At 43.2% G+C, this 26,006-nt stretch overlaps 1 protein-coding gene across 2 annotated transcripts in view; it reads left to right on the forward strand.

Moving 5' to 3' along the window:
• The first annotated feature begins 7,908 nt into the window (after positions 1–7,908).
• LOC129701473 (coiled-coil domain-containing protein 69-like) overlaps positions 7,909–26,006 on the forward strand; it is a 42,957-nt gene continuing 24,859 nt past the window's right edge. The window contains exons 1-2 of one of the 2 annotated variants that reach the window (XM_055642669.1): positions 7,909–8,082; positions 22,789–22,852. In XM_055642669.1, coding sequence (XP_055498644.1) covers positions 8,035–8,082; positions 22,789–22,852 — 112 coding nt within the window. In that variant the 5' untranslated portion in view covers positions 7,909–8,034. The remainder of the gene's footprint in view (positions 8,083–22,788; positions 22,853–26,006) is intronic. The other variant, XM_055642670.1, reaches the window with a different exon arrangement.

The raw sequence follows: 26,006 nt of genomic DNA on the forward strand, positions 1-26,006 counted from the left end.
AGTTTCCCACTTCATCCCCCCCAACACATAAAATCCCTCCAAACTAACTAAATAACAATTATGCAAAGCTTTACAATGATTCCCCGGTCTCCGTGGAGGAGTTAGCCACTCCCGACTTTTCAAGCCGCCTGCGATATCTGCGATACATCAAGCCTACCTACCTAATCTACGCTAAAAATCTTCCATTCCGAAATCCGAAAAATTCCGAAATCCGAGAAGTGTCTGGTCCCAAGGCTTTCGGATAAAAGGTTGTGTACCTATTCTAACACTATCTACGACTACGTTCGACTACCTACGATTACCCTCAGCTACCTTTGATTGCCTTCGATTACCTACAAGTAACATGTCGATCTACTACAACCTACTTCGACTAAACCTACGAGTAAAAAAAAAAGATTTTTTTCCACGCCAACCAATTTTTACTCACGGATAATTTTCAGCATGCTAAAAAATACTCCTCGACCACACTGAGGCCTCGAGTATGCAGGCAATTCTGTCGATCATGAAGGAGAGTTACATAGACCTCCTAGGACCACGTGTCGTCCATGGTGCGAGTTTGAGTCGAGCGCAAATTCTTCTAAACTCGCAAATTAGGTCCCCGCAGTGGGACAGGCCCTTTATTATCACGTGTATCAAGCAACAGTGAAGATTTTTTTGTTGCAAGCTATCCATTCAGTGGGCTATACCTGATTATAATCAAGCCATCCACAGTGTACAGACACAGGAAAAAGATATAATGATCAGTGCTAGATAAAGTTCAATAACGTCTGATTAAAGATAGTATGAAGGTCTCCAATCCTGCACCTATTTTGTGACCACCTATTTTGAACCGCAAACTTACTATTCTTGTTAACTACATGGTCATCCAAATCTTTAATGAAGATAACAAACAACATTGGACCAACACTGATACCTGTGGCACTCCACTGGTAACAGGCCTCTAATTAGAGACACAATCCTCCACTGCCACTCTCTGTCTGCTTCTGCCAAGCCAATTTTGAATCCAATTGGCCAGCCCACACTTGATCCAATGCAAGCTAGGCTTCTGGGTAGTCTATCGTGCAGGATTTGTCAAAGGCCTTCCTAACATCCATATAGGACAATAGCAATCCTCTGACACAAAAAGCAGGAGTAACTCAGTGGGCCAGGCAGCATCTCTGGAGAGAAGGAATGGGTGATGTTTGTGACAATGTGAAGAAGGGTCTCGGCCCGAAACGTCACCCATTCCTTCTCTCCAGAGATGCTGTCTGTCTCGCTGAGTTACTCCAGCTTTTTGTGTCTATCTTCGGTTTAAACCAGCACCTGCAGTTCCCCCCTACATAATACCAATCCTTTGCCCTTGTCCATCTTCTTGGTGATCTCAATCAGTAACTGCCCTCCTCTCTTACCTGCAACGTTATCATGCCTGCAACATCTGTACCATCCCGGGATGATGAAGATGGGCATCCAGCAAAAACAAGATAGATGCGGTCAAGCAACTCCCTCCCACCCTCCCTCCGCAACCCACCCCCAAACCCTTGTCGCACTACCAGTTCCACTGTTTGCATCATTGTATCCTTCCTATGAGCATATCTTTCCAAGCCAACAATGGGCCTTTATGGATTCCACCCTTCCTGAGGTCATCTGTTGCAGGCCCTGATTTGCTCTGGTCTTTTCTCACCTCCAGTTTCCACCCCCCTCACCCCCACCCACCTCTACTTTTCACTCTGAAGAAGGGTTACGTCCCAAAATGTCACCTATTCCTTTTCTCCAGAGATACTGCCTGACCTGCTTAATTACTCCAGCATATTGTGTCTATCTTAGATGTGGTCGATGCTGTTCATGTGTAAAATGGTCAACAGCTGGGGTTAAAGGTTACTGGGTGCTTTCTCCCTCAAACTTGGATGCTCTCCAGCTCCAGCATGCGATGCTTCACCATTGAAGAAATAGGAAATGATGCAGATTCTCTGGATTCACATATGAACATACCATTTCATCCCACTCTTGCTATAAGGGACAGTATATTGAGTACAGTGGACATTTTAAGCATTGCATTTAATGTGTGGTGTGTGGAACAGATCACCTTCAGAGTAATGGGGATAATTAAAACTTCCTGAAGAATGCATTCCATGGAATTCGTATTTAGCACTTGAAATTACTCGCACTTTAAAAAAAAACAATGTTTTTTTGTAAACAGAGGGAATAATTGTGCTTGAACAAAAAAATCCAGTTAATGAAACTGAAATAAAAACAAAGTTCTCTGCAGGAACTGTGAAGAGTGAAAAATAATTAATGGTTCAGATCAAAGATCCATTGTTAACACTGGGAAAGAAAGAAAACAGGGTGCTGAAACAAGGATGGTGATTTACAAAAAAGGACACAAATTGCAAGAGTAACTCAGCAGGTCAGGCAGCGTGTCTGGAGTAAATGGATAGGTGACGTTCCCAAAGATGTGTGGGCTTTGTAGGTTAATCAGCCTGTGTAATTTGCCCCTCGTGTGCATGTGAGAAAGTGGGATAACATAGGACTAGTGCGAATGGGCGATCCATGGTAGGTGTGGACTCACCCGAAGGACCTGTTTCCAAGTTGTACCTTTGAATCAATTAATTCAACAAAAGTTGTGAAATGCAGAGCTCCAGGAAATGCAAAACAAGTCCAGTCATGCTAATGGAGAGAGAAAAACGGAGCCAATATTATAAATGGATGACCTCGAGCAGAACTGCTTACTTCTGATCCGAGGAAGCAAGGTACCTGAAGTTGTAGAGTTTGATATTGAGTCCAGGAGGTTGTAAAGACAAAGAGCAAGAAGGGTCACGACCTGAAACGTCACCCATTCCTTCTCTCTAGGGATACTGCCTGTTCCGCTGAGTTACTCCAGCATTTTGTGTCTACCAAAGAGCAAGAAGTTGTCCCTCAAGCCTCTGGATTACTGTGCAGGGGGCCACGGATAGATGTCATAGTAAGGTAGATATTAAAGTCACAGGCAAAGCAAGCGTTCGAATCCCTGTGGACTGGATGCAAGTGCTCCACAAAGTGGTTACTCAATCAGCTTTTGCTTTTTTCCAAGCTAGAGGAGAGCACATTGTGAGCATCATATGCAGGTAGCCCCAGTGGAATAAGTGCAAGTGAATCTTTGCCTCGCCTGCAAAGACAAAGCCCCTGGATGGCGAGCAGGGAAGAGTTAAAACAACAGGTGTTACATCTTTTGCAGCTGCCTGGGAAAGTGTTTGAGGTGTGTTTGGTGAAGACGATAGGTGTGAACCAGTGAGACTAGGTGTGAACCAGTGAGACATGAAAGAACCAGTCCTTTTAGAATGCTGAATGGAGAGGGAGCCTAAAGTGTGCTGGTAGTGGAATCTAGTTGAAGGTGGCAAAATTATAATTGCTTTGTATACTTAATCATATGGAGTCTTACCTCCATATCAAAATTAAGGAGCATCCGAATGCTCCTGTTTTTTTATTCTCACAGGGCATACCTAAGATTTAATGAGATGCCATTCATAATTTATGAACATTTCCGAGGTTCCATGCACAGCAGCACAGTGATGCAGCTGGTAGAGCTGCTGCCTCTTGGCACCAGAGACACAGGTTCAATCCTGTCCTCGGATGCTCTCTGTGTGGAATTTGCATCTTCTCGCTGCGATCATGTGGGTATTTTCTCTGGGTGCTGCTGTTTTCTCCCACATACAAAAGATTTGCAGGTTTGTAAGTGAATTGGCCGCTGTGAATTGCCCCTTCATCATCATCTCTCGCAGATGGACAGATGCCAACCGGCCATATTGCCCCTAGTGGGTAGGGATGCAAATAACAATGTAACAATGTAGAAACTTATCCCCAGGAAACATGGAGTTTTCGGCTGGGCCAACTGGAGGGCCTGTTTTTTTTCGGTGCTGCAACGGCGACCTCTTTCAATCAATTCAGTCAAGATCGTGGAGCGGGGCTTAGCACCACTGCCCCGCGCGGCTTTTGATCTGCTTTGATTTGCACATACCCGGTAGATGTAGCACCACCCGGCGTGGCTTTAATGTTCAATTCACTGAAAGAGCAGCTTTGACTTTGATCTAAATCGGGGGGGGAGAAGAGATAAGTTTATTTCCCTTCCATCACAGAATTGAAGCTTTATGTAAATTCAATTATGTTGTGTGTGGGGTCTTTTGTTGTAATGTAAGAAATCGGCATTTCATTTGGAAATCCAGGGTCCAATGACAATTAAATATCTGGAACTCTTACTCTTGTATCTTTCAATCAATTCAGTCAATCAAACTTGATCTGCTTTGATTTGCACATACCTAGATGTAGCACAGAAGTTCAGTCACTGAAAGAGCAGCAACTTTGATTAAAGGGCAAGAATTTAATTCCAGAATTGAAGCTTTGTAAATTAAAATCGAGTAGTTTTTAAAATCTGGAAATAAGGCTATCACAATTCTGGAACCACAAAACAACTGGATTTTCTTTTAAAATAAAGACGTCTAATTTACTAATGTTCTTCAAGGAAAGAAGTCTTCCTTCCTACCTAAAGTGATTCAAGACCTATTAACTTTTTACTAGCCTCAGTTAAATGTTTCAATGCCTCAGTTCATTTATTATTAGGGATGCACAATAAATGCTGACTGTGCCAAAAGTTGATGGAAGTGTATAAAATTCTGAGACATAGATAGGGTAGATAGTCAGAACCTTTTTTTCCCAATGTGAAAATGTCCAACACTAGAGATCATGCCTCAAAGGCGAGAAGGAGAACATTTAGTGGAGATGTTCGGGACAAGTTTTTAACACAGAGAGTGATGGGGGCCTGGAACACACTGCCAGGGGTGATGGTGGAGGCAGATACAATAGTGCCGTTTAAGATGCTTTTGGATAGGCACATGGTAGTGCAGGATAGAGGGATGGATCAATATAGGTCGATGAAATCAATCTATCTAGGCATCATGTTCAGCACAAGAATTGTGGCCCAAGGGCCAGTTCCAATGCTGTACTGTTCTATGTTCTATGTGTTATGCATTTCCAATGATATCAACACCCATCAATGAATGAGTTAATAAAAAAAGTTTGCTGAATTTTGCATGCACAGATTAGCCTAATAAGATTTAGAGTAAAATCACAGTAAACATTGGTAAGGACGTAGACACTGCTGGCAACAGCATTGTTTGTTTGCCATCTCCAATTATCCTCGAGCTGAAGGTGTTGGACTATCTCTATCAACCACCATAAACCCTGGGATTCAGATACATCCATGAAGCTGTCAGGTGGGGAGGATCACAGCAGTGATAACAAACGGGATAGCAATATACTTCTATGCCAGGATGATGTGACTTTAAAGTACCCTACAGAAGGCAAGTGATGGTGTGCTCCCAGTCACGTCCTACCTTTGCTCCATGAATAACTTGGGGATTACTACTGAGGAAGCCTTGAGAGGTTGCCCAGTGGCAAATCACAGCAGGCACAGCACAAGAATGGTGGAGCCCACAACAGTCCATTGTTGCCTGTGGAAGAGGTGATCATGAAGGGATCTCAGTCTGAAGAAGGGTCTTGACCCGAAACGTCACCGGTTCCCATTTCTTCAGAGATGCTGCCAGGCCCACTGAGTTACTCCAGCATTTTGTATCTATCTTCGGGATAAACCAGTGTCTGCAGTAACTTCCTACACATTCATTGGGAGTGTTGATTCCTGAAGAGAATCAAGAGATATGAGGTTTGTGGTGCCAGCTTAAATTTCACCCATTATTATAATAAACGGTGGCAGAAGCATGAGGGACCGATTCGTCTACTTCTGCTTCAAGTGCCTTTTATGTTGTGTTGTGTTGTTTTGGCAGGATTTATTCGCATCCCTAAATGCTCTTGGAATGAAGAGACAGTTAATATTGAATCATGCATTGGGCCAGAAATCACATACATTTCACATTGGATCAGAATAGTGGATTTACTTCCCTGAAATACATCAAAGAAGCAAAATAAAATCTTAGGACAATTTTTAGCTTCAGGACAATGTCAATTCCAGATTTTATTTAAATACTTGAATTTACACTCTTAACAATTGGGGATGGAATTCATGTATCAGGCTTGTCAAGGAACCTGCTCTGCCCGAGAAAAGCTTCACCTAGAGTGTGGTGAGTAATGTGTACGGAGTGGATGCTAAAGTAGGATAACATCGAACGGGTGCCATGGACATAGTGGGGGAAAGGGCCTGTTACCACATTGCATCTCGGAGCTAAAGTAAGCTGCTCTTCCTCACAGCCCTTACCCTCATCTAGTCTCTACAACAGGAAGTACCTTTTCTCCCCTTCAACTCACATTTCCTGTCGTGTTTCCTGCACTAGTCGGCTTTCACCTGCAGCCGCTCTTTCATCAGCCTCACGTCTCTCTCACTCTCAGTGGTATTTGTGGTCAGAGAAAGTCTCTCAGGTTACAGCTTTCTTCACACCCGCCTTTTTCTCCCCCCTTATCATTCCCACCATTCCTTCCAAATCCCCTGCACATTTTCGCTATTCCTCCCCAAACTCTAATTCCAACTTGTGTCCATTGAAAGCCAGCAACTAACTATCTCTGAGGAAATCATATCCCACTCTCTTGCACGCTAGTCTTTGCACAGCCATTGTTCGCTTAAGTGATTTCCCAGAAGCTAGAGGTTAATCATAATAATTTCTTCTCTGCAGTTACTCATAGGTCAACAAAAAAACGTTTCTCACCATGTCCGATTCATACTTCATGTTACATGGGCACCCGAAATTTTTCATGTAAATTTTAACCCTCTTGTCACATCCTAACATTCACCAGCCTTTGATACTCTGGCAGGGGGGTCCCAAAGTTCATTTCCAGTCTTATAGCTGACAAGTTGGGCTGAGGAGACACCTGCTGGTCAACTGAGATCTGTACCTTTTCCCAGAGTCTGTTTTAATATATAAATTGCTATTTCTTGCCCCATTACCTGATGTTGCTCACTGCATTCATCTTCTGACAAACACTTTCTTAGATCTGAAAGTCTCCCTCATACAATTTAGTTTTGAGTTACAGCCGGAAAGCAGGTCCTACGGCCCACCAAGTCCATGCCGATCACCAATCACCACTCACACCAGTTCTATGTTATCCCACATTCTCATCCACTCCCTACACACATGGGGCGTTTACAGGGGCCAATTAACCTACAAACCTGCATGTGAGAGGAGACTTGAGCACCCAGACGAAACCCACATGGTCTTCTAATCGAGTCCACAGCACAAGATTAGAAATTGTTCAGCCGGAGCTGAACACACTTCTCGGCATCTGCATTCAATGGGGTCTTGTGCTTCTTGTGCATAGTGGTGAAAAGATTGGTGGAAACAGGGCCGCGACGTGAACACTCTTTCCTTGACCCCCACCACATGGTTACAGGGAGTTTAGATTAGTTTACAGTTGCAGCATGGAAACAGGCCTTTTGACTCATCAAGTTCACACTGACCATCAATCACCTGCTCACACTGGTAACTATGTTACCCAGCAGTCTCATCCACTGTTTACATGCTAGGGGCAATTCACAGAGGTCCTTTAACGAACAAATCCGCAGGTCTTTGGAATATGGCAGGAAAGCGGAACACCCAGAGAAAACTTGTGCGGTCACAGCAAGAACGTGGAAACTCCACAAAGACAGACACCAGCCGAGGTCAGGATCGAACCTGGGACTCTACCAGCTGCACCACAGTGTAAGAAGTTGGAAACTGAAACTGTGCAATTTATTCCAACTAAAATTTCATAAAAGTGATTTTTAAATGCATTTAGAAAAATTCTACTTGCAAAAGTATCTGCCTTAATAATTAACGACTGTTGTTCGCCTTATTTTTATGATGGAAATCTGCAGATCGAATGACAGTTGAGGAGAGGAAAATCGGTAGTCTTGCAGCTTTAGATGGCGTGCTGTTTACAAGAAATACGGCAACCCTTAACTGCTAACCACAAGTGCACACAACAGACCCGGGTTCAGTTCAAACCAATTGGGTGACGAAGTGCTGAAGGTTTAATGTTTCGCCTCCAGCGTTACTGTGAGCAGGCTTTTCACAGGCAGATCTCTGTCAGTTAGACTGGAGAATGGGCAGCAACAGCAGTAAGTCGTGCTGCAGCAAACCAAGAAAGAAGGTAAGCTTCAAGCCCCTTTGCTCTGGGAACTTTATACCAGTTGAGGAAGCAAGACAAACAGTTGTGTTGTTCGTTTAGTAGAACGCACCTCTCGTTTTCACTTCTCCCAACTAAGTGGCCAGTGAGTGGGAAACTTCTGAGAAGTTTTTAAAAACTCACTTCTATCTGGCTGTTATCTGTATGAGTAAATGTGCAGAGCCACCCGCCCGACTTTTGAGGGCCATACACACAAAAGGATACGGTGTGCTGGCTGCAAAATTTAATGTCGAGTTTCTAAATGCAAATTACAAGTTGAAAACTACAAGTGCATCAACGGTGGTTAGCAAACTGTTTTACATTCATCTGAAATGCATTTTTTGGGGGCAATTTAAAACATCTATTCTGTGCTTTACTCCCACTAAGTTACTGACAGTTGAAGGGGTTTTAAATGCGAGTCAAACATTGGCTGTTCAGGTTTCTTTTGCAAAACGTGGTTTAGAGTGCAGATGGCGATGCGGGCGCGCTGAGTATGACTAGAGGGGCCGAATGCACCGTACTCTGCAGACGGATCAAAAGAAAAGCATATGCATTGCTGAAGTGCAAAGTCCCTAACAACGGTTGAGATAGTGACTGAAATGTAGTTCCTTTTGAACTGTCATTGAGATGTTTCTTGCATAGATGTTTAGTTTATTATTGTCACGTGTACTGAGGTACAGTGAAAAGGTTTTTCTTGCGTGCTATCCAGTCAGCAAAAAGGTGAGACATGAATACAATCCAGCCGTCCACAGTGTAGTCACAGCTATTGGGCTTCATCATACTAATTATTTAGGTCGTGGCTCATACAATTATAGGAGGCATAGATAGGGCAGACAGTTCATTTTTCCCAAGGTGGAAATGTCAAGGAGGGCATAGCTTCAAGGTGAGAGGGACAAGGTTTAAAGGGGATAAGTGGAATTATTTTTTTTAAGATGATGGTGTGTACCTGGAACATGCTGCCAGGGGTGATGGTGGAGGCAGATACGATACTGGTGTTAAAGGTTTGTAGATTGGCGCAGGGTATGGAGGGATATGGTTGGCACAGTGGCGAACAGCAGAAGTGAGGCAGTGGTAGAGTTAGTGCCAGAGACCCAGGTTCAATCCTGACTATGGGTGCTGTCTGTGTGGAGTTTGCATGCTTTCCCATGAGTTTTCTCCAGGTGCTCCAATTTTCTCTCACACCCCAAAGACATGTAGGTTAATTGGCTTCTGTAAATTGTCCATAGTGTGTAGGATAGAGCGAGTGCGCAGGTGATCGCTAATTGGCGTGGGCTGAAGGGCCTGTTCTTCTGAACTAAAACTAAACGTGCCTTTGTTCAGTCGAAGGGTGGTCAATCTGGAATTCATTGCCACAGAAGGCTGTGGAGGCCAAGTCAATAGATATTTTTAAGGGGGAGATTCTTGATTAGTATACGTGTCGGTGGTTATGGAAAGAATGGGGTTGAGCGGGAAAGATAGATCAGCCATGGCCGAGAAGACCTGATGGGCCGAATGGCCTAATTCTGCACCTGGAACCTGAAATATTTTAAGATTAATTTAGCTTGGCATCATATTTGCATCAGGCATTGTGGACTGAAGTGCCTGTTGCCGTGTTGTACATTTCTATGTTCTATGCACAAGCAAATCTCCTACTCTTTTCATAAGCAGAAGAAAATTATTGACTATGAAAAATAGAGAATGATCAGTAGTATCTGTAGTATCAGAAGCAAATGGAATCAAGAATGAAAGATGATTTAGTAACCTCTGGGAATAGATGGAGATAAAGCAACACTTTTGCGTTTGTAATCCCAAGTTTGAACCAATTATTCCATCCAAACATTCAATATAAACCAGAGATATTGTATAAAGATTTAACTTTGTGCTGAAGCAATTTCGCTGGAGTGCTTATTTTTCTTTTACTTTTGGACTTTTGGACCAGCAGGTATTTGCCCCTTGGTCCTTGACAACCTCATTGGTCACTTCAATGTTATTTACTCCTCTCTGAGTTCTCTAAAGTTAGGAACTTGTTCAAATGCAAACAGAAAGTGTTGGAAAAATTGAGCTCGTCAGGGAATGTGCGCAGAAGTATAGGTTCTAGGCTGCTAAAGTGTTTAATGTTCAAAAAACTGAAACCATTGTCTTTGAGTCTTAAAGCACCATTTCCAGCCAACAATTCCATTCTGTGTGCAGACAGATACCTCAAACAGATTCAGATAACTCACAGATCTGGCAATATATTATTTTGGGCCACATGATTGTATTGTCACTAAGACCTTTGATTTCTACATCCATCACCTTATCCAAACCCTGTCCTACAGCTTGTTTTCCAGTGTAGCCCTGTTGCTTCCAAATGACTAGTTCATGAAATAGATAGGATGAATGTGCAGTCCTTTTCCCAGCATTGGGGAATCAAGAACTAAGCATAAGTTTAAGATGAGGGTGAACATGTTTAATAGGAACCTGAGCAACAACCTTTTCCACACAGAGGGCGGTTGGTGTAAGAGGAAGTGGTTGAGGCAGGTTCAATAACAACATTTAAAATACATTTAGATTGGAGTTGTTTTGAGGTATATGGCCCAGTTGCAGGCAAATTAAACTTAGTTAGATGTGGAATCTGGGTCAGCATGGACATGTTGGTCTGAAGGGCCTGATTGCATGCTGCAATTCAATAAAAATGTTGGCTCTAGTTCAAACTGTTGCAGGCTAGCATCAATCCTCTCTTCGTAAGCTTGAAGGACAGAACTGCCAGTGTCCAAACTTGCACCTGTCATCCTTGTGCTTGCTAATTTCCATTGCTTACCCCCCCCCCCCCTTTTCTTGCTTCAAGATGTTTTTACCCAAGTTTAAGTTATTCACGCTGATAACTCCTAATATAGCATTGTACCAGTTTGTTTGACAATTAATGCTCTAGTGAGCGTCTCTAATTTTGAAGCTGTTGTCACTGCTCTCGTCTAGTCTCCCACCTTTCAGCAGCATATACTTGATTCTATAGAACAGCACCACGGCATTGCTATTAGAGTTGCTGCCTTACAGTTCCCGCGACCTGGTTCTCAATCCTGACCCTTCGAACTGTCTACATGAAGTTTGCACGTTCTTTTTCTAAATACATTCCTGTGTTCCATATCCATGTATGTTGGAAGGATAATAGGCCATTGTATATTGCTGTTAGTCTGCAGGTGAGTGGCTGAATCGGAGGTGATGGGGTTGATGGGAATATGGGGAGCAATAAATGAGATGAGTTAAAATGGATGTGGTAGTGAAAAATGAGCAGCCAAAGAGCTTGTTTCTGTTCTGTGTGACCTATGACTTTATGACTCTCAATCTCACATACCTGATACTTTCAGTGTAATTGGCTGGTTGCATGTATCAGCATTAGCCCAATGGTGTGAGAACCCAGCATTGTTTTAAGCTAGCCTGTGCTTCCTAATCTCGCTGGTATTATGGCTCTTCTGAATATTTTTGTGTGGAAGATTCAACTGTAGCTGACCCTCAAAGATTATGACTTGTTGGCTGATGGTTCAATGGCTCTTTATTATCACTTTATCAAGGTACGGTGAAATTCTTTTTGCATACAGATCAGTAAGGTTATTGCCATCCTACCATTAATATAAGTACATTAGGTACAATTCCCGGTTTAAGTACAGAATGCATACAAAACAGCCCACTGAGTCCATATATGCAAGAGTTGCTAGGATTTGGTACTAATTTCAAAGTCCCGGCTGCATAAAGGCCCGTTGCAGCTGTTGCTTCTGACTGGATGGTCCAACAAACCATTGTCCCTCTCCTCGCCATCTTCAGCCTTAGTGCTCCAGTGACATCTGCCGCAGCCGACCTCTAGTTTAATACAGGTGTCAGTGGTTAAAGGGTGAAGGCAGGAGAATGGGGTTAGGAGGGAGAGATGGTTCAGCCATGATTGAATGGCGGAGTAGGGCCGAATGGTATAATTCTGCTCCTACCACATCTGAAGTTATGACCTTGAGGGCACAGTCAGACACCGGTTCTTCTTATCGGCCCTTTGTTCTAATGCCCATCGCCAACTCCCTTCACCTTACTCCCTGATTCCTGGTCTCTGGGGATGAGTAGGAGCCGGGCTTGGCAGCTTCCCCACTCCAGGTGGGTTCCTGGCTTCTCAGCGGGCGAGCACGACATTCGGTTGCGGTATGGCCATGGCCTGCGGGGACTTCTGGCGTGCATAGTCCGTCGGAGGGTGTGGTACAGGTACAAAACAAATTGGGCTAATTCTTAACCAGGGGCTAATGTAACAATTTGCAAATAGGGTGTTGAGGGTAAGAACAGCGCATAGACACATAAAGCTGGCATAACTCAGCGGAGCAGGCAGTATCTCAGGAGAAAAGGAATAGGTGATTTTTTTGTGTCGAGACCCTTCTTCCGACTGAGAGTCGGGGGAAATGGAAACGAGAGATATAGACGATGATATGGAACAAATGAATGAAAGATATGCAAAACAAGTAACGATGATCAAGGAAAGGATGAGCCCACAATGATCCAATGTTGGCTGTGGGCTAGGCGTTAACGAGTTATCCAGACCGTGATAAAACTAGTACGATGACTAGGGTGGGGAAGGGATGGAGAGAAAGGGAGGATTCAAGGGTTACTTGTAGTAAGAGCAATCTAAACTTATACTGCTGGATTGTAAGCTGGCCAAGCAAAATAAGAGGTGCTGTTCCTCCAATTTGCATTTGGCCTCACTTGAGGCCCAGGACTGAAAGGTCCAACAGTCCTTTCAGGTTAGGCAGAGGTTCATTTGCATCTCCTCCAACCTCATCTACTGCATCCGCTGTTCCAGGTGTGGATTCCTATATATCGGTAAGATCAAGCTGATTGTTTCGCTGATCACCCTCGCTCTTTCTGGCTTGGCCTACCTGACCTCCTGCTTTCCGGACACTTTAACTTCCCTTCCCATTCCCATACTGACCTTTCTGGCATTGGCCTCCTCCATAAAGTTTGACATCATTGGAAAACTCTGCTATTCTTTTGTATAGGAAGAAACTGCAGATGCTGCTGTGTTCCAGGGATGCTGCCTGACCCGCTTGTTACTCTAGCACTTTGTATCTTGTCTTCTATTAAAACTTGGATTGTACAAGATAAACGGCATAGCTTCAGTAGACAGAAAATGTTGTCCTATGGGAAATACACCGAATACCAAAGTAATACCCCACATGAGTATCCTTCCGCTTAATTTCCTTTATCTCGCTCTTATTTCATGTTTGCAAATCTATCGTTCAATTCCTTAACTAGCTTCCACTGCTAGTCTCATAACATCTCTACTATTTGCCTCCACAAATGGCACTCTAACTCTGTTATACTAGGGCCAATTGTACCATGCTGAGTACGAGAACAAGCTGTGATTTCTGGATCAAAACCCAGCTTTAATTAAGAAAAAATTAAGATAATTGGATACGCAGGAAATTGTAGATGTTGGAATTTTGAACAAATCACAAAGTGCTGGAGTAACTCATCGGGTCATGCACCATCTGTGGAGGGAATGCACGGGTGGTGTTTCTGTTCAGGACCCTTTTTATTTTTTAATAAAGTTGAGCTCAGTCCCCCATTTTTCCACAAGACTATATTTAAGAGGGAGTTAGATGTGGCCCTTGTGGCTAAAGGGATCAGGAGGTATGGAGAGAAGGCAGGTACGGGATACTGAGTTGGATGATCAGCCATATTGAATGGCGGTGCAGGCTCGAAGGGCGGAATGGCCTACTCCTGCACCTATTTTCTATGTTGTCTATGTCTAAAACGGCAGATTGCTGAAAATGTCTACAGCCTTCTTGTTCATCTTGTGCAATCCAAGCATGCATGGAAGGTATAATTCAGTGACTTGGGATTTCTCGTGTCAGAACAACCTGCCCAGGGGTGGAGATGAAAACTTTTTATAAAGTAGCTACAAAGAACCAGACACCTTGACAAAGAGCTCAGGTATACTTCAAACATGAAGCCACCATATGTACACAATAAAGTGAAACCTGCTTTGCACACTGGGCAATTCCTTAGCACACAAAAAAAAAAGGGTGTATTTTTAACAGATTTCCTGCTGAAAGCGTGTAGTTAATGTCGTAAGCTAATGTTTTTACTGCAGCAGAGCTGTGGTCAATTAAGGGAACAGAAGTAGGAGTTACAGCCATCAAACCAGCTCCAATTCTCATTTACTTCACAACGGATTGAAAATCGAGGCTTTAATAAATCTTGTATAATCATTTTTTAAGAAGTTATAAAGCAGGAAGCAGGCCTTGAACTGAACCTTTGATATCTCTGATGCATTGCCTACACATTTAACAAAAAAAACATATCCTCCCACACAAACTCTCCATCAAAAGTTACCACAATTGAAGCTGACATCTAATATGAAATCAGAAATGGATTTCTCACCTGACTAGATTCAATTTCCACAGTTTCACATCCAGGTTATCAGAATATCATGTCCCACCTTAGAGAAAAAAACTACTTGGTGGTGGTAAAACTGGTTTTCATGAATATTACCTCAGACTTCACATTGCCTTTACAGCTAATACAGTGGTGGTTGGAAAGCAGAATGAATAATCTGTTGTCACAAATGTTTTAACCTGGAACTGTGAAACGGTGCATATGAAGCAACACCACACTCCATAAAACCACAAGTGTCAATATTTTTTTTGGTTTCCAGGCAATGACTTTTCTGTTGCTTCTATTGAGTTCTTATCATGTTAGTGCACATTTCTGCTTTGCGATTCAGTTGCTGCATTGGAATTATGTCAAGGGCCCCATAGTAATGGGTCTTCCGTTGGTGGAAATTGGCACCTTGTGTAATTCCACGGAGAATTGGACCTGGGTTTCTCTCCAGAAAAGAGCTGAAGCCACTGACTTCATGTCGAGTATCATCTGGAATCAAAAGAATGTTACAGCATGGAAGGAGCCAATTTAGCTCTTCGAGTCCTTGGCAACTTCATGCAAGATTAAATCGGCAGATCCCATCCTCTGTAGCGTTTGAGTTTTCCAGGTTTGCAATAGTCATGAATCCATTGCTGAGGCTTTGGCTCCAGAAGAGTGCAAAAAGATTATAAAGTACGGTGAAAATTCAGAAATCTGTGTCAAAGCTTTAATATGGTATTTGTGGGGCAAGAAGAGAGCACAGGTTTGGCCCCCACTAGACTTGCACAGGAACAGATCCTTCAGCACAAAATATCTGTGCTGAATATGATGCCAAGACCAACTCTTATCTACTTGCACATATTCCATATCCATCCATTCCTTGCATATCCATGTGCCTATCTAAAAGTCTCTTAAAGGCATTTATCATATCTGCCTCCGCCACCTCCTGCTGATCTTTAATCATCTGTTAACACTATTTCCCACGTTCACACCCACTCCTTGCACACGAGTGGCAATTTACAGAGGTTAATTAACCTACAAACCCAAATGTCTATGGGATGTGGGAGGGAGTTGGAGCACTTGAAAGAAACCCACATTGTCACAAGGAGAACGTGTAAACCCCACATGAATGGCACTCGAGGGCAGGATTGGACCTGGTCTCTGGAGCTGTGAGACGGCAGCTTTAAGGGCCTGTTCCACTTGGGCGACCTAATCCGCGACTTCTGGCGAGTTTGCCCTCGACTCGTACTTGCAGCACGGTCGACACGAGGTTGTAGGAGGTCTTCATAACTCTCCTTCATGCTCGAGAGTGGTCTCCGCGTACTCGGGGGGGCCTCGGCTAGGTCGCGGCGGTTTTTTCAATGTTAAAAAATGCCCGCAAGTAAAACAAGGTCGCCATGGAAAGAATCGATACTTTTTTTACTCGTAGGTTTGTTTGTAGTACGTCCAAGTAGGTCGGCATGTTAGTCGTAGGTAATCGAGGGTAGTCGAAGGTAGTCGTAGATATTCATCATGGTCGAAGGAAGTCGTCTTCACTCCACTATTCAGTGTCCCATTTTCCCAAAGTTAGTCGTAGTTAATCGAAGGAGGTCTACATAGTCAAAGGAGGTTTTCAACGTGACATTTTTTCAAACTCTTCTAAACTCGCCAATTAGGTCGCTCAAGTGAGACAGCAGCTTTACCCGCTGTGCCACTGTGCTGCACATCCTCCTTGGAGATCCTGTTCAAGAATTCTCCTTAACTTTATTATCCTCTTTTGCTGTCCTTCTTTAATGCCAACTTGCCTCTTACAAACACCCAGCTATAATTACTTTAGCAATCAACTAAAGATTCCTGTTACTATAGATACCCTCGTGGGCAAACATTGAGAACAGAATACATTGAATGCATGGTATCCTTCTGAGGGTATTACCACACACCCACCACTCTTTATGTGATAAAGTTACACCTCGGGTTCCTATTTAATTCCCCCCCCCCCCCCCCCCCCCCCCCCCCCCCCCTCCCCTCACCTTAACCCTATGTCCTCTGGTTCTCTATTTCCCCCCTACTCTGGGCCAAGAGACTCTGTGTGTGTCTACCCAATCTATTCCTCTTATGATTATGTACACAATCATTTATTTGCATTGGGTCTTTGTAACTTGGCAATGTATGTTCCTATTGTTCGTATCCAAGTCATATGGGATAAATGCTCGGTACACATTGCAGTTGAAGTGCATGTAATATATGGTATTAATAGAATTCAAGGAGCTTAGCAGAGAATTTGGGGAACAACCCATGTCATCTTAGCGACAGTCAATTGCTGTGGGCATGAGAGAGTTAGAGGGGGGCACAGGTTTTGACAGATAGCCCATGTGGATTGGGTGGAGCTTGATCCCGATGCACTTTAGAGAACTTGAGCTTTAAATTGGTCAGCCAGGTGCTGAATATGGTACTGAATAGTGGAACCAATGTGAAGAAATTAAACAGAAATGGTTTTAAAATATTCAGTATGTTGGCTCTGTGGCAAGGAAGTTAATGTTTTAAATATCAAAAAGTGAAAAATATAAGATGTTGGAGAAGCAAAATGAAAACATTTGCTGGAAATATTCCATTGATCAGGTTGCATCCGTGGAGAGAAGCCGTCAAAGTTTTGGGTTCTTTCTTCAGAGCTGGGAAGAGTTAAAACAAGTGTTGCAATGGAGAAAGGGATTGTGGAGGAGAGCGATGGGGAATCAAGCAACTGGGTGGAAGAGAGCAAAGATTAAATAATGCAAGAGATGATTGACCAAGATGGAAAAGGGCGGTGAAGGAAAAATAAGGAAAATGTAGGTGTGGGCATGTGAGAAGGAATGGGGCACTGGCAATTTAGTGGGGTAAAGGAAACACTCTGAAGGGAAGCATAGACTCGGTGGGTCAATGTAATGAAATAAGATGAATTTGGAGATGGTCAAAATAGTGGAGGAAGACTAATGATTTCTAATTACCTCAAGGAACGTACAAATAATAAAAATGTAAAGCCTGGAACTGCTGGATTATCTAATATTGTTGACCCCAATTCTGAGTCCACCAGTCCTACTGACTATCTGATTATGCAGTATTCTTCTGATTCTGCAGTATTCTGCAGTAATAAGATGAGTTCAAGAAAATTGCTCTGTGTGGTGTTTCTGAGCTTTCAGTAGTGAAATATGTTTTATTAAACAAACCAGTGGTACTTCTTCTAAAGGTCTTTTAAAGATCCTTTTTTAGTCATGAAGCAGAGTTTCTGCTCTGCTTTAATGAAGAACTAAGCAATTTTAATAATAGCAACTTCTCTAAAGAGGTCTGAATATTTGCCAGCATGAGAAAATAAATCATAGATTATAAAGTTCCCTGCAGTGTAAAACCTCCATTGTTATCAGTATGACTGCACAAACATCAGGAGAATGGTTTAATTTCTATTCTTGGTGTGCAAATACCTTGGATTTGCAACTATAGATCAACTAGAAAAGGTTTAGAGGGATACGGGACAAGTTTAGATGGGACATCTTAGTCGTCATGGATTGAAGGGCCTGTTTCCCTGCTCTATGATTCTCAGTAATTAATGTCAACATCTCTATCCATCTTTAACCAAGCCATTGACCTTGAGCAAGTTGATTCAAAATAGTTTTGTGCTGCTGATTCAAGTTAAGTTTGGATGTATTTATATTCTCTCCAAGGTCCTTGACAAACCTGGTCTCAGCATTGTGGTGGTCATGTCTCTATCAGATGGTCTTTTTCCATATAATTCTATGCCATATATTTCTTCATTCCTTATTGTTGTAGTTTACATACATCTCATTTTTGTAGAGCTTTGTTGCAGTTCATAAATTGAGGAAAGGTAGGGACTTGATAGTGACAAAAATCAGTTCCTATATCAGGCAAAATAGAGACCAATTCATTTTCAAGAAAAAGTGATTGCATTGATAACTGGATTTCAGCCTGTTTGTAGTTGTAGGTGAATCGTATACAGTTAACTCCCTGAACAGCACAGTGCTGATGCGGGTCTAGCCCCTGCTTGCAGTTCCAGAGACTCTGGTTCAACCCTGTCCTTGGGTGCTGTCTGTGTGGAGTTTGCGCGTTCTCCTTGTGACCGCGTGGGTTTCCTCCGGATGCTCCCGTTTCCTCCCACCTTCCAACAACTTGGTTTGTAGGTGAATTGGCCTCTACAACCTGCTCTGGAGTGGAGGGAATGGATGCCAAAATTGGATAACATGGAATTAGTGTGAATGGGTGATCAATGGTCGATGTGGACTTGATGGGCTGAAGGGCCCGTTTCAAAACGTGATGCCCTGAATGGGTTGCAATATTACAATTGCAGTAAAAATATTGTGATAATAAAGATTTGGCAGAATTTCCTGCTGTTATACTAAATATCTCTATTTATAACCCATGTTCCCATAGCCTCCCCTGTCAAATTTAAGGAGCCATGTACATATACCAGTAGATCTCTCTTTGCACTCATTTCAGAATAATGCCTTTCCCATTTCTCCCATTGTATTACACTCTGCATTACTTGGCTTTAAAGTTTATCTGCCCCAGAATGTCCATTCCACCAACTTGCTTGTATCTCCAGGAAGTTGTATGCCTTGCAGTCTATCGTTATGTTCCACGCAGTGCACTACACCTCCAAATTTTGAGTGAAATGCAAATCTGGAAATCTTCGTGACACATCATTCGGAAGCCATGCTGTAAAACACATTTTACATTCCATATATTTTACACAGTTAACAATATTTCCATCGACGTCCCTCTCTGTTACTTCAATTAAACTCGGGCAAACGTTGACAAATCAGTGTTGGTCTTTTCTTATCAAATACGAGTGCTGGGATGAAGATGCATGTCCTTGTAAAATTTGAGAAAAACCCAGTGCTATGGTAACTCTACAGCACCAGTGGAGGGAATGGATAAGCGACACCTTGGGTTGGGACTTTTCTTCAGTCTGATTGTAGTAAGGGGAAGGAACCTGGAAAAGAGGGGGGGGGCAGGACAAAGCCTGGTAAGTGATAGCTGCTGTGCTGCAAAACCTCCTCCAAGTAATGTCGCCCCATCACTAGCCAGCCTGTGTCCAACCCCCTCCTCTCTTCCACCTTTCTTCCCCCCCCCCCCCCCCCCCCCCCCCCCCCCCCCCCCCAGCCCACTGCAATCCATCTGAAGATGTCCCAACCCAAAACGTTACCAATACCTAAACACCACAAATGTTGCCTAACCTGCTGAGTTATTCTAACACTTTGATTTTTTTTTTGTTTTGTTCAGGATTCCAGTATCTGCATTGCCTCATGTCTGCATGGTTATGGTTATTGACTTGATGTAAATTAATACTCCCTGGACATTTAGAATTTGCTCATACATTTCCACCAGCGATTTCACAAGCCCTTTTTATACATAGAACAGTGTTGACAGGCAGGACTAGTTGTCAGAAGTGAATATCACGCTTGAGTTTACACCTGGCAGGAGAGCACTTCTTACTGAATGCAACTGCCCACGGCATAAAACCTACCATTGGCCAGGCATGTACCTTCCAAGTTAAAGCTGTTCCACTGGACTCTTGCCATGTCCTCGCTGATCTTGTCCAAATGGAATTCAACAATCTGACCCGCTGGCAGGTTTAGCATGATGCTGCCACAGGCCAATGATGCCAGCAATAAAGACACTCGCAGAATGCTGCCTGGATTAGAGGTTATTGGCTGTGAGAAGAGGTTGTGCAGACTTGCATTGTTTCTCTGGAATACCAGTGGCTTTGAGAAGACCTGATAGAAGTATTAAAATTATGAGGCATAGAAAGGATAAACGGTCCAAACCTATTTCTCGGGGTGGAATCGTCAAAGACTAGAATGTGTAGGATTAAAGTCAAATGGGCAACATTTAAAGGATTTGTGCAGGGCAGGGTTTTTTGGTTTTTTTTTTTACATGGGTGGCGAGTGCCTGGACCCCTGTGCCATGGGTGGTGGTGAAGCAGATTAAATTGTGGTGTTCACGAGGCTTTTGTATGCAGGGAATGGAGGAAAATGAATTGTGTGCAGGCAGATGAGATTAGTTTATTTTAGCAGCATATTCGGCACAGACATTGTGGGCTGAAGGGCCCCTGTTCCTGTGCTGAACTGCATTATGTTCCATGTTCTAACACCACCTTCTTTTGTTTATCGCCCTTACCAGGCCACCAAATGAAGAGCTTTTCAGCTTCACATTATTTCTGATAACTGATTTATTATTATTATTATTATTATTATTGGAGAATGCCAGTTAGTACACACTGAGGCCGTAGGAACATAGCTGAAGGCCACAAGAGGAATGTGCGCACACACACACACCAGTCTCTCTACCAACGCCCGCCCATTGGCTCCATCTACACTTCAAGCCGCCTCAAGAAAGCAGGCAACATAATCATGGTTCACTCGCAACCTGGTTATTCTCCCTCAGGCAGATGCTACAAAACTTTGAAAGCTTGTGAACTGCTTCTTCCCTGTGTTTACCAGCCTTGCAAAAGCCGGGGTACAGATCTGATCTCTCAACGTACCTTATTGTGAAACTTGCGTTTTTCTTTTTTCTTTTTTGGAAGAAATAATAATGACTGTACCTGCCTCTAGCCCTTCGTCCATATATCCACCACCCTTTATCCTTGAACACACGGTACTCTAAAGGTTGTGTTAAGGGGTATAGAAGAGCAAGCCACACTCAAACATCAGGGTGTTATGAAACAAAGAAGGGATAACGGGCAGATGGGCCCCAAGAAATAAACTTGGTCATCCTGGTCACAAAAGAGCATTGTTTTGATTGCCCAGAGACCTCTTCAAAGAACCTGTCGACCTGGTTCCCAAACCAGTTGCTTCCCACTCACACTACAACATCAAATGTTTTTTGGGTGATCTTTGAACATAGTGCATGCATCTTGGGGCTTTATTTAGGCTTGCCCATCTGCTGCTAAATATCAGGCGGGTGCCAAAAGGTCAAATTCCAAACTGACAGGTAACCTCCTTTATTCCTAACTAGCCTTTTCCTTTGGGGGGCCAGAAGAGGTTACAATTTGACCCATTGTTTAGAGTTCACAGTTACAACAGAGCCAGAGAGTGAATTCAGTCGAGCGGCTGCGGTTGGGAAGGTTACCGGGAGTTGCTGCTACTTTCCTCCTCTGTTTTGATTTTTCACAGCGTCAGTGCCTGGTGGGTTTTAATGCGAGTGCCGTGGGTTTAGCGGTTATCCTGTTTGGGTTGATGCAGCTTCATCGTAAGCAGGGACCTTGGCCACTGGCAATGTGTTAAGCAGTTCAAGGAATTCAAGGCATTCACTTGGCTCGACCTTCAGTCATGATAATATTGAGATTCATCATGTGGTTCAGGCATAAAGTAAAGAAATATTTTGAAGGTTGAAGTGTTTTCTTGGCCATCATCCCACACTTCTTTATAATAGGATTTGATTTATCTGTAAGTCTGATAAATATGGAGAATTGAGCCTTCCCCGATGTGATATTTAACCACTGCACACCCATTCTGCCCTTGCAGGCAAGCAGAGGGATTGTATCATAGTCATACAGCATGGGAGTGGGCCCTTCAGCCTATCCTGCCCATGCTGACCAAGATATCCCATTTAGCTCGTAGGACTAATGGAATCAAGAGATATGAGGGAAAAGCAGGAACAGGGTGCTGATCTTGGATGATCAGCCATGATCATATTGAATGGCTCGAAGGACCTACTCCTGCACCTTTTTTTTTTTCTCTGTTTCAATTTACACTAGTCCCACATGCCTGTGTTTTGCTCGTATCATTTTAAACCTTTCCGATCCATTTATCTGTCCAACTGTCTTTTAAATATTTTTAAATGCTTTATACATTGGAGAATAGTGATATAAATAACTAAGGCAAGATGGTAGATTGTAGTTACAAAGAGAGGGAAATGGTCTGTAGGGAGGAAGGTAATTCTCGGGCTTGATACAGGGACAATGCTTTCCCCTAGATGAAAAACATTGAACCAGAGTTCATCGTCTCGAAATTAAAGGACAAGATATTTGGGACAGAAATATGCAGGCATTTCTTCATCCACAGATTGGTGGATCCTTGGAATTCTCTAATTTGGAGGACCATTGAACTTGTATGCAATAAAAATCAATAGTTTTCTGGGTATGATGAGAATCTTGAGATATTGAGATAAAACAGAACTATGGTAGATCAGTCATGATTTCAATGTGGTGAGGCCTAAAAGAGCCACATGACCTGCTCCTGCTCCTAATTCTAGTTCCTATTATTGTTCATTGCTGACTCTGCTGCCTGTTGCAGATAAGTCTGAGTAAATTATTCTTTCAGATACTGCAATGTACAAGGGATGAGTAACCCTGTTTATTTTTGATCTGAACAGAAAGAAGCTTCACCAGAACACAAGGAGGTTTCTCAAGAATTAACAGCACTTCAAAGCGATGGTGGTAAGAAACCAGTGACAATTAAGCCAATTGATAGTGCCATCATGATGTGGTGGGAATAGGTTTGAAGGGCTGAGTGGCCTTGTTCTAATTATTAAACTTCATGCTTTTAATTTAATAAACTGTATCTCGAACAGTAAAATTGAATCGGATTCAAGACTATTTTGACTAGTCAAATGATGATAATTGGTGACCTTGTGATTTTTTTTTTTGGGTGAAATTGATTCAATGATGTTGTTTGTGAAATATCGACCTGTGAAACAAAATGGGTCTAGATGGAGTCTGAAGAAGGGTTCTGACCCTTAAAACCGAGATGAGAAGAACTTTTTTCACACACAGAGAGTGGTGAATCTCTGGAACTCTCTGCCGCAGAGGGTAGTCGAGGCCACACAGTTCATTGGCTATATTTAAGAATTAGATGTGGCCCTTGTGGCTAAGGGGATCAGAGGGTATGGAGAGAAGGCAGGTACAGATACTGAGTTGGATGATCAGCCGTGATCATATTGAGTGGCGAATGGTGCAGGCTCGAAGGGCCGAATGGCCTACTCCTGCACCTAATTTCTATGTCTCTATGACCCAAAACGTCACCTGTTCCTTTACTTCAGAGATGCTGCCTGACCAGTTAAGTTACTCGTGTTTAAGAATGAACTGCAGGTGCTGGAAAATCGAAGGTAGACAAAAATGCTGGAGAAACTCGGCGAGTGAGGCAGCATCTATGGAGCAAAGGAAATAGGCAACATTTCGGGTCTGAAGAAGGGTTTCGACCCAAAACGTTGCCTATTTCCTTCGATCCATAGATGAGTTTTTCTAGCATTTCTGTCTACCTGCTAAGTTACACACAAAATAATGGAGTATCTTAGGTTTGGATTGAACTGTCCATATATTGTACAACTGTCACCCCTAGTGCTGCTGGCCTGCGTTACAGTATGAGATTTGTCCCTTTTAAGCCAGTTGGATTAAGCCACCTTACTCACATATATAATACTAAATAGTTTGTCTTGCATTCTGCAGAACTCAAGTATATCCTTCCCTGCCCCTCCCTGGTGTTAGATTACCAATGCACTCTCCGGTAATGTTAGATTACATATGTTTCCGGAGTTTGGGGCACATGATACTGACTCCATTTCCCTTGCAATCTAAACTGGCTGGGCAATCCTGGTTCAGTACAGGAGGGATGACTCCTTGTGAAGGAAGGAAGAGCAGAGGCTAGTTTAAATTGAAGATGGATGAACTGAAAATGTGCCACACAAGGATTCTTCCAAAGATAGACACAAAAAGCTGGAGTAACTCAACGGTCAGGCAGCATCTCTGGAGAGAAGGAATACGTGATGTTTCAGGTCGAGATCCTTCTTCGACCTGAAACATCGCCTATTCCTATTCTCCTGATGCTGCCTGACCCGCTGAGTTACTCCAGCTTTTTGTGTCTATCTTTGGTAGAATCCTTGTGTTGCACAGCAGAAGACAGACACTCCTCCTTTGTCAGTGCATGGGAGATCCATAGAGTAATATTGTGAAGATGAATTATTTATCTGTCTAAGGAATTGGAAACGGTGAGCCAGATCATGAAGATGGGTGTCCACCCATGACTTCCCCTGCTTGAGGCTGCATTGCGTGCTGCTAACTGTACAATGGGCCTGTCAAACTCCTGATTATGTTTGACAGACCAGCCCTCCCTACTGCCTCAGCAATCATTGGCCATGTGACCAGCCTTTGCCCTTGGGAAACCTGTATCCTCACTCAGCTTTGTCCCTTTTTTGGGGTTAGGAGGTGGTGACTTTAGAGACACAGTGAGGAAACAGGCCCTTCGGCCCAATGAGTCTGCAATCCCCTGTACACCAGCACTATCCAACGCACTAGCATCGATTTACAATTCACAGAAGCCAGTTAACCTATAAACCTTTTTGTCTTTGGAGTGTGGGGGGAAAACCAGAGCACCCCGAGAAAACCCACGTGATCACAGAGAACACGTACAAACTCTGTACAGAAAGCACCCGTAGTCGGGATCGAACCCGGCTCTGTAAGGCAGCAACTCTACCATTGCACCACTATGCCACCCTCGGCATCACTGTGCCGCCCTCATAGTGAACCTCTCCACACTTGGGGGGAAAAAAACAAAACAGCTCAGAGACGTCACCAGGGGTTTCCTTTCCAATCAACTCTAGGGAGGAAAAGAATGGAAATTTGAAAATGTTTATGTTTTTTTCAAAAGAATTGGGACCAGCTACAGCCTTAATTTGTAGAAACAAAGAACTTGCAGGTGTTGGTTCGAGTGAAAAAGGATCCCGACCTAAAACATCACCCACTCGTGTTCTCCAAAGATGCTGCCTGACCTCCTGAGTTACTCCAGTACTTTGTGTCTTTTAATTGCTTACCCAAATTATCTCTGCCTTGATGGCTGGTATTTTGAGGAAATAATCAATTAATGGTGTGGTGTATCATATACGGTGTAAAAGTTCAGAAGTGATAGGAGCAGAATTGGGCTAATCGGCCCATCAAGAACATCCTTTAATTCTGAGGTTATGACCTCCCACTAGTGGAAACATCAGGAGATGCTATTTTCCAGTGGAATGATCAGGGACTGTCTCCGGTGGACAATCTCAGCAACTGATAGACCACTCTGCCCATCAGGCCACCTCCTGACCAGCGAGCAATTCCTGGCAGTAACTTCATTCTCTGAGCTTCCACTCAATGGTCCAATTCAATGAAGGAGCAGGAGAAAGGCATGACAGATTATTACCACGGGATAATTAATAACAGATAGCCCCATTGGACTAACTGATAGGCACTTCATTCATTTTGCAAAGCAACGTAATTCATAGCTGACTAACTGCAGCACCAAACAGTATTGCATTGAGCCTGGAGCGGTACCATGTTAGAAATGTAAGCCTTTAGCACTCATTCTTTCTCTCACTATCATAATAGATTGCAACACGACATCAAACTCACTGCATGTGTAGCTTGCAGTAATGTTTCACAGCAGTTACCCTCTAAGCCAGTGATATCCACTGAAGTGACAAAACTGCCACAAAATGGTTACAATAGACAATAGGTGCAGGAGTAGGCCATTTGGCCCTTCGAACCAGCAGCACCATTCAATGTGATCCTGGCTGATCATCCCCAATCAGTACCCCATTCCTGCCTTCTCCCCATATCCCCT

The sequence above is a fragment of the Leucoraja erinacea genome, chromosome 11 (genome assembly GCF_028641065.1).
Source record: "Leucoraja erinacea ecotype New England chromosome 11, Leri_hhj_1, whole genome shotgun sequence".
Taxonomy (NCBI): domain Eukaryota; kingdom Metazoa; phylum Chordata; class Chondrichthyes; order Rajiformes; family Rajidae; genus Leucoraja; species Leucoraja erinaceus.